The sequence below is a fragment of the Pinus tabuliformis genome, chromosome 1_1 (assembly GCF_031772625.1).
Source record: "Pinus tabuliformis cultivar Carrire ecotype Pingquan chromosome 1_1, CPIR1, whole genome shotgun sequence".
NCBI lineage: Eukaryota > Viridiplantae > Streptophyta > Pinopsida > Pinales > Pinaceae > Pinus > Pinus tabuliformis.
The window spans coordinates 646,276,210-646,292,137 of NC_142297.1; the positions used below are offsets into that span (position 1 = coordinate 646,276,210).

General features: G+C 40.1%; 1 protein-coding gene across 3 annotated transcripts in view; it reads left to right on the forward strand.

Moving 5' to 3' along the window:
* LOC149215029 (beta-galactosidase 8-like) overlaps positions 1-15,928 on the forward strand; it is a 459,880-nt gene that overhangs the window by 288,822 nt on the left and 155,130 nt on the right. For all 3 annotated transcript variants that reach the window (XM_089392493.1, XM_089392491.1, XM_089392492.1), the window contains exon 8: positions 304-409. In XM_089392493.1, the coding sequence (XP_089248619.1) occupies positions 304-409 (106 nt within the window). The remainder of the gene's footprint in view (positions 1-303; positions 410-15,928) is intronic.

Genomic DNA, 15,928 nt, shown 5'->3' on the forward strand with positions numbered 1-15,928 from the left:
ATTGTGATCTCTACTGCTCTATTGATCTTAATGGTTGAAATTTTCGTAAGTGTAACTGCTTGTTTATTTGAATACTCTAAAGAAGTTAAAATTGTATCAATGGAAGTAGCTATCAAGAAGAAAACTGTTCTAGTCTATCTTGTTACTAGAAAATCAACAGAATCCCTAAGAAAATTTGACTCATGGCAACTTGTTAAATTGGATGTGTGGATTTATGCATTAAAAATCATTATTATCAAAATTGATTGGAATAAGGAATATATTTTAGCGTTGCCACTAACAAGAGCTGTTTTGCTTATACAGGTTTCAAGTATTTGGAGGATCAAAACCTCGCAGGCCAGTAGAAGATATTGCATATGCAGTTGCACGTTTTTTTGCACAAAAGGGCACCTTTGTCAACTATTACATGGTATGGAAATTTTGAAATTTCATGCTCAAGAATCAGAAATTTCACCTCGATACCTGAGGTTCTCTGAATCTGTTTTCTGTGAAGATTAAGTGTTATGGCTGAATCTGAAATATTAATTACAACAACATATATTTCACTTCTGTCCAACCAGATTCACTAGGAAGTCCAAGAATCAAGCACTGAAAAATGCACTTTAAAGGGAGATGATTCACAGCCCCAAGGGCTTAATCACTTCACAATTCAGATATGGAAAATACTTTATAATCACAGATTTATTACAGCCGGAAATCTGCTCCTTTAGTTTCTTCTTAGCTTGTTAAATCACTTAACAAATCTTCCAACTGTCCATGATAAATCAGCATAGCAAAAAAACCCTAGAAACTATTCATTAACATGAGAAACATAAGTCTAGTTTTCAGATCTGCAATGCACAATATTTGGACAGCAAAGTTATTTTCATATTACAATGTAATGAAGGTACAAGTACAGACCATCAGCTCCTCACAATCTAGTAGAACAGGTTCTATTTGCTTATCAAGCATGGACACTTCAATTGCATCCAAACCCTAGATAGGGCATCCACCATCATGAACAAACCCTAACCAAACAGCCTAGCAAGGCGTCACACCAAGCTACTCCTAGCCACTCAAAAACCTCAACAAGAAGCTAGTACCAACACCAACAAGTCCACCCTTCATCTTTCACTATTATCATGCAAGTCTTCTTGGAGATTCATCAAGCTTGCATCACACAAACTCTCAGTGGTCTTCACTCCTTTAGTGCACATACCTTACTCTAGGCTTTAAATTACTCAGACCCTAGGTCTTCTTTGCATCACACAAGTACAAAGACTCCAGGACAAACCCTTGTGCTATCTTTCCAAGTTTCTTACCCATACTAGGTTTCGACAAATGATAGATCTTCTTCTCCTACATCACACAAGCATCAAGACATCTAGTCAATGTTACAATTGAATATCAAGAGCACATCAATGTAAACTGTAAGTCTTCTTCAAGCTAAGCATCACAAAAGCTCCAAGTCTCCTTTACTCTTGCAGTGCTTCATGTTCTTGCGATATGGTTTACATCACACAATCCATAAGTTTTCTTCTATTGTATCACTCAAACTTGCAGATTTTAGCTCATTCCTAGCACTAGCATTCCTCTTCATGTCTCCTTTAAGGTTTACATCATAGACCCTAGGGTTTGCTTCCTACAAGGCTTCTCCAAGACGATTACTAAGATAGAATAATGAGTACATCAATAGTGATTAATGACAAGGTTTCTCCTCCCTTCATAACATATATAAAAGTAGGCGAGGGAGTTCAACATAAAATGTGGACTAGGTCCACACAAGTAATTTCAGACTTAATTCAACAAGGTAACCCCACGTGAAGTGCCTTACAATTCAAGCATGACAAGTGCCACACTAGGGTTTTACCCAATAATAAGGTGGTGTGCTCTCCAAACATGATCCTTCTTGGGCCCAACACACCTCCTCCATGATGGTGTGCTATCCAAAAAGTTGTTAGCCCAACACTCCTTCTTAGATGGTGGTTCATTCTCCAAGTGTCCTCATGTAAGACACTTGTTGATTTGGGGTAGCATCAGATGTGCTCTAGCCACGAAAATTGGTGGAGAGGCTAAGGAACATGCGATCTCCAATACCCAGAAAGAGTTTGGGCTGATTCTAAACAGTTTGGGAGATATTAAAATAATTGATATTTTTAATGGAGTCCCTAAGTCTAAACTTAGGGAAAATAAAATATTAATGTGAATTAATATGAAATTGTGTTAGAATGGTCCAAAAGTCATGGATCAAGCCAGATCTAATCTTAGCCTTTGATTAGGGACTTAATCTCGGCCGTTGATTTGTCAACAAGAAAAGTATAAGAGGAGGCTTGAGGGTCACTTGGAGAACACACCGAAGAGATCAAGATTTCAACTTTCGGAGGCTGGGTTTGTTGAGAAAGTTGAGAGAGTGATCAGAGTTGCAGCTGAGGGGCAGTGAATATAAAAGCAGAGAGGCAGAGATAGCACCGGGAGGATCAACATAGTAGCTGGAGAGAGGGACGCAGAAGCAGCCAAGGGTTCACGTAGAGCCAGCCAGGGCTCACGCAGAGGCAGCCAGGAGCTGCGCAATGCCTCAAAGGGCCAGCGTAGGTGACGCAGAGGGCTAGAGGATTGACACAGTGCCTCTAGAGGTTGACACAGGCCAAGCCAAAGTGACACTGGGCTAACGCTAGGCCAGAGAGAGGCTGATACGGTCCCTAGAGGTTGACGCTCTGGGGTTTCGTGTGGCAGTTTGAAGCTGTGGAGCTGCCGGAGTGTTTATTCGGGGTTTCAGCCGGAATATCTACTTCCGAGTAGAGAGGTACTACTGTCGAGATTTTCCTCTGTTGGGTGAGCTGGATTTGGCACCCAGATTGGATTCTGAAACTGCTTAATAAACAAAACCCTCAGATAGCTGCACTAGTTTTCCCGCATAGGGTTTTTCCGGGGACATTGGTCCAAAAACAACGGTGTCACTTGTGTGCTTGTTTAGTTTCCTTCAGTTGATGATTTGTAATGTGTTGACCATGTACTTGTATTTATTTTCAGTATTTACATGGTAAATAACTTGTTAATTAATCAGCACAAGTAGGCAGAAATAAATCAGAAAAGTACATGAAGGGTTTCTAACAGTTAGTCTTAGAAATTCGAACATGGTATCAGAGGGTGTTGCAGATCACAGGAGAACTGAGGACATCAGCCGAGCAGAGCAGCAGCAGCAGAAAACAGCAGTCCCGAGTGACAACTTGTTCCTAGCAGAGTAGCAGCAGGGAAGGGGTGACGCAATGCCTGCGTCATCAAGATTGAACTAGGAAAAGGTAGCGTAGAGGTTGAGGGAGGGAAAGATAGGCTCACGGTGAGGCCAGGAGGGCTGACGCAGTTGGCTAAGGAAGTTGATTTGCCAGTGTCGGGATGGCGCAGAGCCTAGGAGCTCTAACCTTCGGTTTGCTGGGGTTTAGGAGGCTGTAGGTAAGTTGCAGAGTGGAGATGGTGGGGTATCATAGTCATAACAACACCTAACAGGGCAAGGCCAAGGAGGAAAGAGTTGCTACCGAGGATCTCTAGCCGAGAAATCCGGATCAATGGTGCAACTGCACTAACGATCGGAGTGGGGGAATCTCGACATTGGCGGAAGGGTTTCCAGGAGGGAAATCGAGGCTCAAAGGGAGTCACACCAAGAACTTCCAGGAGGGAAGTGGAGGAGTAGTGAGATGGTAGTGAACAGGGTAAGAGACCAGGACAGACTAGACAGAGCCTTAAACTTCGTAGTCTGGAAGGTCAGAATCCTATCCGTTCTAGACAGGAATCGTGTCAAGCACTTTGCCTTGAGGACGATAGCTATCCCAGTTGACCTGGCTGATAACGACAAGTATGAGCAGGCAATGGCGAGGGCCAAGAGCATCATTCTTGATGAGGTCAAGGACCATGTAGTACCACATATTGCCGAAAAGGAAATGACAAATGAGATGTGGGAGGCCCTAAAAAATTGTACCAGCATAATTTTGTGCAGAGAAGGATGTTACTAGAAAATCAGCTACAATCATACCAGATGCAGAAGGGAGAATAGATCGACCCATTCCTCGGTCGATTGAAGGAGATCCGAGATCAGCTGACTTTCATAGGGGCCACGCCTGATCAAAAATTGATGGTGAGAACAACCTTGAACGCAGTCTCAGAAGACTGGGAGGTGTTTGTCCAGAGCATACTAGGCAGGGTGACCCTTCTAGATTGGGTGGAAATGTGGTCTGCTCTTCGCCAAGAAGAGATTAGAAGGCTGAGTAAGGCGGGAAGCAGTGGCAAGGGGATTAGAATCAATGAGGAGGATGAGGTGGATGCTACCCTAGCATCTGGGGGAAAGTAGGAGAAACGGAAGAAGAAGGACCTCTCCAAGGTCAAATTATTCCACTATGGGGAGCTGGGTCACTATGCGACCCAATGTATAAGGAAGAAGAGCAAGGGAGAGGCCTCCAAGACCAAGGCTGCGCCAACAAGGGCAGAGAAGGAAGTGGAGACAGATGATAACTATGCCATGAGCGTGCACACACCACTTGAGTGGAAGTGGGGAGACATCGAGTTGTAGTCAGACAGACTACAGGCGATGAGGGGTAGGATTCCTGAGGTACCCAGCCTCTTGGATTAGACCTTGCTATGGGAGCCCCGAAGAGTAGCAGTATTGGCAGATGTTAGTAGAGACGAATGTTACAGAGGGAGCTACAGTGTAGGAGTCCTAGGACAACGTGAGGTAGCAGTGCGAGAAGCACGGGAGTGTTGCACCAGTGCAGGATGGCACAAAGAGGTGTGCAACGGTGCGAGATGCATGGAGTTGTTGCAGCAGCACAGAGTTCAGAGTGGGAGCACTTGTCAGTGACAGAGGAAGCTTCAACATCGGGAGTGTTTCTAGCCTGATAGAGATTTTAGAGTTGGGAGATAAGTTACTTACTTCTCAGTAACTGAGTTGCAGTGCAACAGTTAGTAGTGGTAGTGCTATGGGCAACATGATGCAGCATGATGAGAGGGGTTGCAGTGCAGATGCAACAGTGGTAGTTGCAGGGCCATGGGCAACAACACAGATGTAGAGGGAGTTGTAGTATGGATGTAGCCGTGGTAGTGGCAGGGCCATGGGTACCAGTACAGGATGCAACAATGCAGATGATGGGCAGTAGGCCTAGCATCAACATAGGGACCGATGCCGGATGATTAGGGTGATACTCAGTGAGGAGTATTGCTAGAGCACAGTCCTTGCTAAGAGGGAGTGTTGATTTGGGGTAGCATCATATGTGCTCTAGCCACGAAAATTGGTGGAGAGGCTAAGGCACATGAGATCTCTAATACCCAGAAAGGGTTTGGGCAGATTCTAAACAGTTTGGGAGATATTAAAATAATTAATATTTTTAATGGAGTTCCTAAGTCTAAACTTAGGGGAAATAAAATATTAATTCGAATTAATATAAAACTATGTTAGAATGGTCCAAAAGTCATGGATCAAGCCAGATCTAATCTTAGCCGTTGATTAGGGACTTAATCTCAATCGTTGATTTGTCAACGAGAAAAGTATAAGAGGAGGCTTGAGGGTCACTTGGAGAACACACCGAAGAGATCAAGATTTCGACTTTCTGGGGCTGGGTTTGATGAGAAAGATGAGAGAGTGATTAGAGTTACAACTAAGGGGCAGTGAATACAGAAGCAGAGAGGCAGAGATAGCACCGCGAGGATTAGCGCAGTAGCCGGAGAGGGATGCAAAAGCAACCAAGGGTTCACGCAAAGCCAGCCAGGGCTCATGTAGAGGCAGCCAGGTGTTGTGCAGTGCCTTAGAGGGCTAGCGTGGGTGATGCAGAGGACCAAAGGACTAACACAGTGCCTCCAGAGGCTGACGTAGGCCAAGCCAGAGTGACGCTGGGCCAGAGAGGGGCTGACAGTGGGGTTTCGTGGGGCAGATTGAAGCTGTGGAGCTGCCAGAGTGTTTATTCGGGGTTTGAGCCAGAATATCTGCTTCCGAGTAGAAAGGTACTACTACCGAGATTTTTCTCTGTTGAGTGAGCTGGATTTGGCACCCAAATTGTATTCTAAAACTGCTTAAATAAATAAAACTCTCAGATAGCTGCACCGGTTTTCCTGCATTGGGGTTTTCTGGGGACATTGGTCCAAAAACAACAGTGTCACTTGTGTGCTTGTTTAGTTTCTTTTAGTTGATGATCTGTAATGCGTTGAGCATGTACTTGTATTTATTTTCAGTATTTACATGGTAAATAACTTGTTAATTAATCAGAACAAGTAGGAAGAAATAAATCAGAAAAGTACATGAAGGGTTTCTAACAATTAGACTTAGAAATTCCAACAACACTCCTCCTCTAGCTTTATGTCACATGTTCTCTTGTGCCAATCACTTTTCAGCACGTGTGCCAAAGCAGTTGCTTCAATGCCTTCTTCCCAACATGTGTTTTGTCCACAACCAACCTCCATGAAGTATGATCCTCAACCCAAGCATCCTCAAGTGAAGTATCCAATCTTCATGGTCTATGTCACATGGTGCCATGCTCTTAGGGTTACTCCAAGTGCCTAACACTTATCCTCCGGTAGGTACCTCTTCTAATCAAACAACTGACTCCCATTTTGTGCATCCAGTGGGTTAGTTGTGAAAATTTGGAAACCCAAATTTCTACTGCAACAAACTGATTAAGTTTCTTCTATTTGTTAAATAAATGTACAAATTATTTATTGTGTTCTATGGTAAATATCAAAACCAATACACTACAGCCTTCACTCATTAAATTATATGCGGAAACAAGAACTGAGCAAGAAAGAAATAGCACACATAAGTTACACATAGTCTTTGGAGGGCTACTTGACAATCCTATAGACTCATATACATTGTAATGTGCCTAAGAAGGGTTCTTCATGACATTTACTCTTTTGACAAATCCTAAATGCTCATAATGGGAGCCATCTAAAAATAAAATCCCTTGCTCATGAAACCCATGAAGCAAGCATTACAATAATAATTTTATTTTTCTTCTTTTCATCATTTACAAAAATCACAATTACATGTTAATATGAAGATCAAACCTAGTTACACTTTTCAACAAAGTAGAAGTCTTGTACTTGCCTTGGAGAGATTTTCAAACCTGTTAAATGACATATAAAATGTAACATGCCCAAGAAGGATCCTTCTTAAATGACATAGACTCAAATTGGCTTTTATCACTAGATGACAAATCCTAAAGGTTCACAATGGGAGCCATCACTAAAATAAAATTCCTTGCTCATGAAACCCATGAGACAAGCATTACAATAATAATTTTGTTTTTCTTCTTTTCATCAATTACATAAAATCACAACTAAGCATGTTATTATGAAGACCAAACCTAGCTACACCTTTCAACAATAGAAAGAGTCTATCATATCTCTGAAAGAAATATCGAGGTCCTAGATATAATGAGGCTGATATCTTGATTGAGTTACTGATGTGATCCAAGGTTTGTAAGAAAACGCTAGCAAGAAGTTGAAGTATAGAAGTATGTGTCTCTTGCTGATTATGAACCTAACTAAGTTTAGGTATTTGATGTCTAAAGTCTAATGCTTCCATTATTATATGATTTCGATATAGATAACTTCATGCTTCTATATATGTATTTGGTTGTACTTGCTGTTTAAGTTGTGTAGGTACATATTCTTCAAGATGTTGAAGATATTCGTAAAGAAAGTTGACTTGTTTGGTAAGCATGATGAAGGAAGCTATATGAATGATGTTGATCAAGATGATTTCTATAAGAAGGAAAGAAGTCATGAAAAACTCTCTGATGTTAAAGAAAGTTGTTGATCTCCCTAAGTTAAGAGGGAGCTTGGATAAAAGAAAGGATATATCTCCCCAAGTTAAGAGGGTGGGCTAATTATGATAGTTATGGTGGATGTTTTAGTTTGGGATTTGCTATGATTTTGTGAATGAATAGAAAGAAAGATCTGGTTGCAGAATATGTTGTTGCATGTGAAGTAGGAAAGGAAATTGTATGGTAGAGGAAACTTTTGCCAGATTTGTTTGGGAAGCTGTTAGGATATTCTGACACATAGGAAATAGTTAAGTATAACTTAGTCTAGTGTAGAGTTAGGTAAAGTGTGTTTCTTTACTATGTACTTTTGTAACTTACAATCCGACGGTCACGATATGTTCTAGACATGAAGTGATCCACGGTTCATTCTCTCCTCGGTATTACCGACGCTTGATCCGTGGCTTAACACCCGATTGGTCCATGATCGGAGGGTCATTTGTAGTGTAACTATTCATGAGAGAAGCTTATGTAAATTTTAATTCTTTTATTAATAAATTTCCTGAAGTGGCCGTGTTGGCTTAGGCCGTGGACTGTTTCCCTCTTTGAGGGTTTTAACCACGTCAAGAATACTGGTGTATTGATCTGTGATCTGTTTGTGAGTGGTGTCCTACATGGTATCAGAGCTATTTAAGGGTTGTATCCGATGGTGATCCAAATCTGAAGACGGTACAACTGCATCCGACTGTCGTTTCCTAGATCTACTATTTCTGACTACTTTCGGGCCGAGAGGACTGCTCTATTGTGTTAGGAGCATCTGTTCCAGTGAGGAACCCCTTTCGTTTCACGCGAAAAGGTTTCCAGTAGCCCTAGCTACGTTAGTTTAAAGATATGGAGGTATACAGTCTTTATTTGCAGTTCTAGCTATTCATCTCTCTGTTTATTTCAGTTTATTTAGCTCTCTGGCTTTCTATTACCAGATCTATACCTTTCATTTCTGTGTATGCTCTTTTCCCCATGACTCTATGCGATCTGCGCAAATCAGAAACAGAAAGGAAGGATTTTTCTCATGCATATGCTCTTTTCCGTCGCGCCTTAGTGTGATCTCTGAAAATCAGAAACATTGAGGAAAATATTTAGTTCTCGGCTAAAGTTAACTTCAAGCCGTAAGGTTTGTTTTTTTTATATGACCATGTTGGGTTTTGTGGTTTTTGTATTGTAGGAAAAAAGGAACTTTTTCAAGTAAGCATGCGCCCCAAAGCTTCATTAACTAAAAAAAATAAAAAACCCCTTCTTCCTTTCCAAAAATTACTAACCTTTTAAACTAGCTCACTTGGTCCAAAGTTACTTTATGAGAATAGAGGTCTTGAGTTCAAGTCATTCTTTTTATTGAGTTACTTTTTCAAAAACACATGTAACTTATGTTTTAAAGTTACTTTATGTAAAAGTGTTCTCACCCATTATAAAAAGTGAGTCACTTATAATTCTGAAGTCTTTTTATCTTTTATTTAAGTTACAATTTAGTGGGTAGCTTATAAAGTACCATTGTAAAAATGACTTTCACTTATTTATAAAAATGAGTCACATAATTTTATTTTTTTAAAGTGAGCTAATTAGATTAAGTTTGGAAAGGGGGGGGGGGTTAAATTTAACATTATCATTCATTTCCGCACATTCACGCACTTTGTCGGCATCTTCAACAACTTTTCTTCAAAAAGCCATAACTTCTTCAAAATGCAAAATATCGACCTTCTTCTTTAAATATGCAAATCAATAAAAACCCCACTACAAAAAAAATAAAAATTAAAATAAAAACTAGAAAATATGAAAAAGAAGACCACTTCCAAAATTATTAAATTTACGAAATAATTATTTACATTTCCTATGTTAGAAAAATTTAAAGTCAAAAGATAGGTCTTTTAAAAAAAGGGTCTGATGCAGAATAACCACTTTTTTAAATCAGCATGAAAATCACTACCATTCTAAAACACAATGTACATAAAAAAATTAAAGTTTCAAAAACTATGCTTTAAAAAAAACATGTGTGTTCTGCATCACCCCTTTTCAAAATCGGGTCACTTTTTTGCTATCTCTACAAAACGGGTAACAGTAGCAGTTCCCGTTTCAAAGTTTACACTGTTGGGAAGAATATTGATAGACATTGCCACTTTTGTAATCGAGATGACCACTTAGAATCCAAATGCTTTAAGAAGATGGAAGCCTTGGAAGCAACAATGAAAAAGAATAACATCCATTTGGAGCACTCTTCAACTTCAACTTCATCTTCAGGAATAACACTTTCTGCATGTGGTTGTCAAGCATCTCGGTCTGGTTATGCACTAAATGTGTCTTTTTCTTTTCATTCTCATGAGTGGCTCATTGATTCTGGAGCTTCTTATCACATGGCCAAAAAGATAGCCATGTTTTCTTCTTTAAATGATTGTAACACCAAAAATATATATGTTGGTGATGATAGATCTCTTAGTATTGTAGGGACTGGAACTGTTCATCTAGACTATGGTCAATTTAATGATGTATTATGTGTTCCAACCTTATCTTGCAACCTTCTATCTTTATATCAGATAACTCATTCAGGTGAAGGTAAAATCGTTGAATTTTCACCTCACGATGTTGTAATTAAGGACCTAAGAGATCCTAGACAGATTTTAGCTACTGGCATTGTTGATGATTCTACAAGGTTGTATAAGTTTAACAACTTTGGGTCATCAAATCTTCCCTCGGTATTTGTTGTTCATAATGATGAAGTGAGCAAACTTGGCATGAGCGATTTGGTCACTTGAACTATCGCTCCCTTCAGAATCTATGTAAAGAAATTATGGTGACAGGTCTTCCAATGGTATCTTGCAGAGATGGTGTTTGTTCCAGATGTGTACTCGGAAAACATCATCGGGATAGTTTTGAAAAACGTGCCTCTTGGCATGCCTCAACCCCTTTATAGCTTGTGCATAGTGATTTATGTGGTCCACTTCCAGTTGTTTCATTCTCTGGCTACAAGTATTTCTTAACTTTCATTGATGATTTCTCTAGATGCACTTGGGTATACTTCTTAAAACTCAAGAGTGAAGTATTTAACATGTTCTTGGCCTTTAAGGCCTTTGTTGAAAGACAATCTGGACATCAAATTCTTAAGCTAAGATCTGATAATGGCGCAGAATATGTTAACAACAAATTCATCAACTTTTGCACTGAGAATGGAATTCAAATGCAACATACTATTCCATATACTCCACAACAAAATGGTGTAGCTGAAAGGAAGAATCACACTTTAAAGGAAATGGCTAATTGTATGCTTCAATCTAAAGAACTTAGTCTTAATTTTTGGGCAGAAGCAATTAACTGTTCAAATTACATAGTAAATTGCACTCCTAGTAAGGTTTTAAAGAATATCACTCTAGAAGAAGCATGGAGCTCAATTAAACCAGGTGTAAGTCACTTTCGTGTTTTTGGAAGTGAAGCATGGGCCCATATTCCAGATGAGAAACATAAAGCTTTAGAACCTAAGAGTGCAAAATGTATTTTATGTTGTATATTCTGAAGATGTCAAAGGATATAGACTTATTCCACTTAAGTCCAAAAACGTTTTCATTAGAAGAGACGTAAAGTTTGTTGAAAATATATTACCCTACAAGCCTAGTTCGGCGGATGTGCCACCTCTCTCTATCCCTTCTACTTCTGAAAATATTTCTTCTTCCGATGATGACAGCGAGGATGACACTGCTCCCCCACCTTCTCAGGATCCTCCTTCAGCTCTTCTGCTTCCAAAATGGGTCCGTGCTACTTGGGATATAGCAGGTGCTCTTGTCGGTGATCCTACAGATCAACGACGTACACGTTCTCAATTCGATAGAGCCTCTCCTTTACTGGCTCAAGCTTTAGTGAATTATGATCCTGACACCTTTGCAGAAGCTTCAGGCCATCCATATTGGGATGCAACTATGAATGAAGAATATCGTTCATTATTGCCAAATGATACATGGGATCTTGTTCCTCTTCCAAAGGGATGAAAACTTGTTAGATGCAAATGGTTTTACGGAACCAAGTATGGACTAGATGGAAAAGTTGATAAACATAAAGCTCATCTTGTTGCTAAGGGTTTTTCACAAGTTGAAGGCATTGACTATACTCAAACCTTCTCCCCTGTTGCCAAAATGAATTCTATCCGCCTAGTTCTTTCCCTTGCTGCCTCTTTCAAATGGGAAGTCTATCAAATGGATGTTAAATTTGCCTTCTTGCATGGGGGCTTGCATGAAGAAATCTATATGGAACAACCTATTGGATTTATACAAACAGACTCCAACCTTGTATGTTGGCTTAAGAAATCCCTTTATGGTCTCAAGCAAGCCCCTCCGGCTTGGTATGCCAAAATGGATAGCTTTCTTTTAGAAACTGGCTTTTCTAGGTGTCATTCTGACAGTACTGTCTACACCAAGAAAGTGGGCAAGTCCTTTATCATTCTTGTTCTTTATGTTGATGATCTTATCCTTATTGGTAGTGATCCCAACCTTATAAAACATGTGAAGTCCAGCCTTAAAAAGAAGTTTGAAATGACAGATTTAGGACACTTGCATTATTTTCTTGGTCTTCAATTCTTGCAATCTAAGGAAGGTATTTCCCTTTCCCAGTCCATGTATGCCTGTGATCTTCTACGCCATTTGCACATGGAAGACTGTAAGCCAGCCCCTTCTCCCTTTCAGTTTGGAGCCAAACTTTTAGTCACTTGTACTTCCCCTTAAGTTGATGCTACCTTATACCGTCAACTTGTAGGAGAACTTTTGTATCTGACCCATACTCGTCCTGACCTTTCCTTTTTTGTTGGCCTTACTGCTCGGTTTATGCAAAACCCACATGAAAGTCATTGGAAAGCAGCTAAAAGAATACTTCGTTATGTTCGAGGTACAATTCAGTTTGGGATTCATTACAGTGCAGTAGCATCTCCTCTTTTGGTTGGTTTCACTGATTCCGATTGGGCTGGTGACCTTGATGATCGGAAGTCTACTACAGGTTATGTGTTCACTCTTGGTTCAGGACCTATTACATGGGCTTGCAAGAAACAAAGTGCCATTTCTCTTTCTTCAGTAGAAGCAGAGTATCATGGTGTCGTAAAAGCTAGTAAGAAAGCCTTGTGGCTTCGTCAGATCCTATCAGAGTTTGGCTTTCAGCAGCAACATCCGACTACACTTTGATGTGATAATCAAAGTGCCATTCAACTATGCAAAGATCCAGTCCAACATCAGAGCAACAAACACATTGAACTGCACATGCACTTCATCAGAAAGCTCATTCATGACCATGTTCTTGAAGTGCAATATTGTTCAACAGATGATCAAGTTGCAAACATCTTTACAAAGGCTCCCATAGAGGCGAAGTTTACTAAACTTCGATTTATGGTTGGAGTTTAGGAAGTTGTCACTAAGGGGGGATAGGCTCTAATGCCTCCTTTGTACTCCTATTGTGTCATATTTGTACATCCTTCAATCCTATCCCAAGTTGTTCTTAAGGGGGGATGTTAGGATATTCCAACACATAGGAAATAGTTAAGTATAATTTGGTCTAGTGTAGAGTTAGGTAAAGTGTGTTTCTTTACTATGTACTTTTGTAACTTACAATCCGACGGTCACGATATGTTATAGTCATGAAGTGATGCGACTGTTCATTCTCTCCTCGGTATTATCGACACTTGATTCGTGGTTTAACACCCGATTGGTCCATGATCTCTATTTAAAGAGCATGGAGGGTCATTTGTAGTGTAACCGTTCATGAGAGAAGCTTATGTAAATCTTCATTCTCTTATTAATAAATTGCTTGAAGTGGCTGCATTGGCTTAGGGCATGGACTGTTTCCCTCTTTGAGGGTTTTAACCACGTCAAGAACACTGGTGTATTGATCTGTGATCTGCTTGTGACCGGTGTCCTTTGGTGTTCTGTCTGAGGAACTTACCCTATAAATTCCTACATCTAAGTTCTAATGTGATAAATTGTGAAGCTACATCAAGATGATTGAAGACCCCGAAGGTTTGTGTTTACTTATGTGTATTTGAAAGCTTGTTATTGGTTGGGTTTATGATTGTTCAGGTAAATCTCTCAAATTTTTGGAAGCATGCTTGATGTTACCAATCTGTTTGATTGGTAGAGACTTGATGTTACCAATCTGTTTGATCGGGAGAGATTTGATGTTACCGATTTGAATAATCAGGAGTGTTGAGGCATCGTGTGTATTACACAATGCCTGGGAAGACATCTGGTCGGCTTGTGTGTTGATGTCTAGTTCCCGAAGTAGGGAGGGTGGCGTTGGTCATAGATCTCTGACCTTGCATTACGCACCTAGTTCCCTGGGTTGATGGTTAGCAAGTAAGCTTGATGGTACCTAGAGTGGCTGAAAGATTTACTCCATCTTAGTCCCACCCGGATAGATCGCCCTAGTTAGGAATCTAATCCATGGCACTGTGTGTGCTTAAACTCTTTGTGTTTCATGTGTTTTGAGATCTTCCATGTACTTGTATATATGTGTAAATATGAATACCTCCTTAGTTAAGAGGGAGTGTTGAAGAATGTAACTAGGTTCGGTCTTCATAATTGTATTTGAGTCATAATGAAATGTATTTAGCAAAAGAAAGAAAACTAAATTATTATTATTATTATTAAAGCATGGGTTTCATGCTTGGGTCATCATTTTATAGGTCAAAGTCTCCATTGAGGACTTCTAGGCTTTATATTGAGTCATTAGAGTCATTGTCCATTTTATGATACCTTTATTGGGATTTTGAATCATGTAAAAATAATTATTTTTGAGTAAAATAGGTCATTGGTCACCTCTACACCAATTCAACCCTTACCTAATCATGTCGGCCTACATTAGGGTAATTCGACCCACAAAAGAAGCTATAAATAAAATGCAGTTCGATTCATTTGGAGGACATCTCACACAAGTTTGATATACAAGCAGAAGAATACGAAATTGCAAGAGGAGAAGGAGAAGGATTATAGAAAGGGTCAAGATCGAAGTTTTGGGGCATCTATTTATCTCATGTGTGAGGTTACTGGGCTACTGCTAGGAGATCGAAGTTTCTGCTATTGCGTCAAGGACAAAATTTTGCCACTGCTTCCAGATCGAAGTGATGTTGCTTCTAGGTCGAAATGTTGTTGCTTGAAGGTCGAAGTGTTGTTGCTTCTAGAGGTGGTGCTGCTTCAAGGTCAAAGTTTTGCTACTGCTACTAGGTCAAAGATCTGCTGCTGCTACTAGGACAAAGATCTGCAGCTGCTTCTAGGTAAAAGTTTCTATTGTTGCTTTTAGGTCGAAGTTGCTACTGGAAGGTCATCATCTGCAGAAGGAGGGGTGACTTGTTGATTGGAGAAAGTCTGTGTCTAGGTCAAAGGGTCTTGGATTATCTCGTGAAACTACTGAAGGAAGAGTTGTTGAATAGGTTTTCCCCTAGATAGGGGTTTTTCCTTGGCTGACTGGTTACATTTGGTGTCTTTGATCTTCGTGCTATAGTTTTGGTAATTGCTTGATGAACTAAGATAAAAGAAGAACACAAGAAAACTAATAAGAACATAAGAATATCACAAGTAATTATCAACATAAGGAAATTCTTTCTACCTTTCTGATTTTCTAACACATGGGCTTCCTAAGACGATTGTCAGTGACAGGGATGCCAAACTTATGGGTGGATTTTGGCAGGAGTTATTTTGCCTTGTGGGCACGAAGCTGACTCCCAACACTAGCTATCACCCTCATACAGATGGGTAGACAGAGATAGTGAATAAGTGGCTAGAGGGATACCTGCGCAACTATGTGACTGGACAACAGAGAGCGTGGGTGAAGTGGCTGCACCTTAGGGAGTATTGCTACAACACCACATACCACATGTCCATAGGTGTGACACTCTTTCGTGCTTTGTATGGTTACGATGCACTGGCTTTTGCTAGTATGGTTTTTGGAGATAACAGAGCTCCAAGGGCCAAAGATTGGATACAGTAGAGCTAGGATATCCTTAGAGCACTCAAGGATAACTTGTAGATGGCATAAAACCAATAGAAGTTATATGCAGACAGGGGCAGAGTAAGTGACATTTTGAGGTGGAAGATTTGGTTTTCCTGAGATTGCAACCATACAAGCAATCCACATTGAAGCAGAAGGGAGCTGAAAAGCTTCAACCTCATTTTTATGGGCCATATAGGGTGATCCAA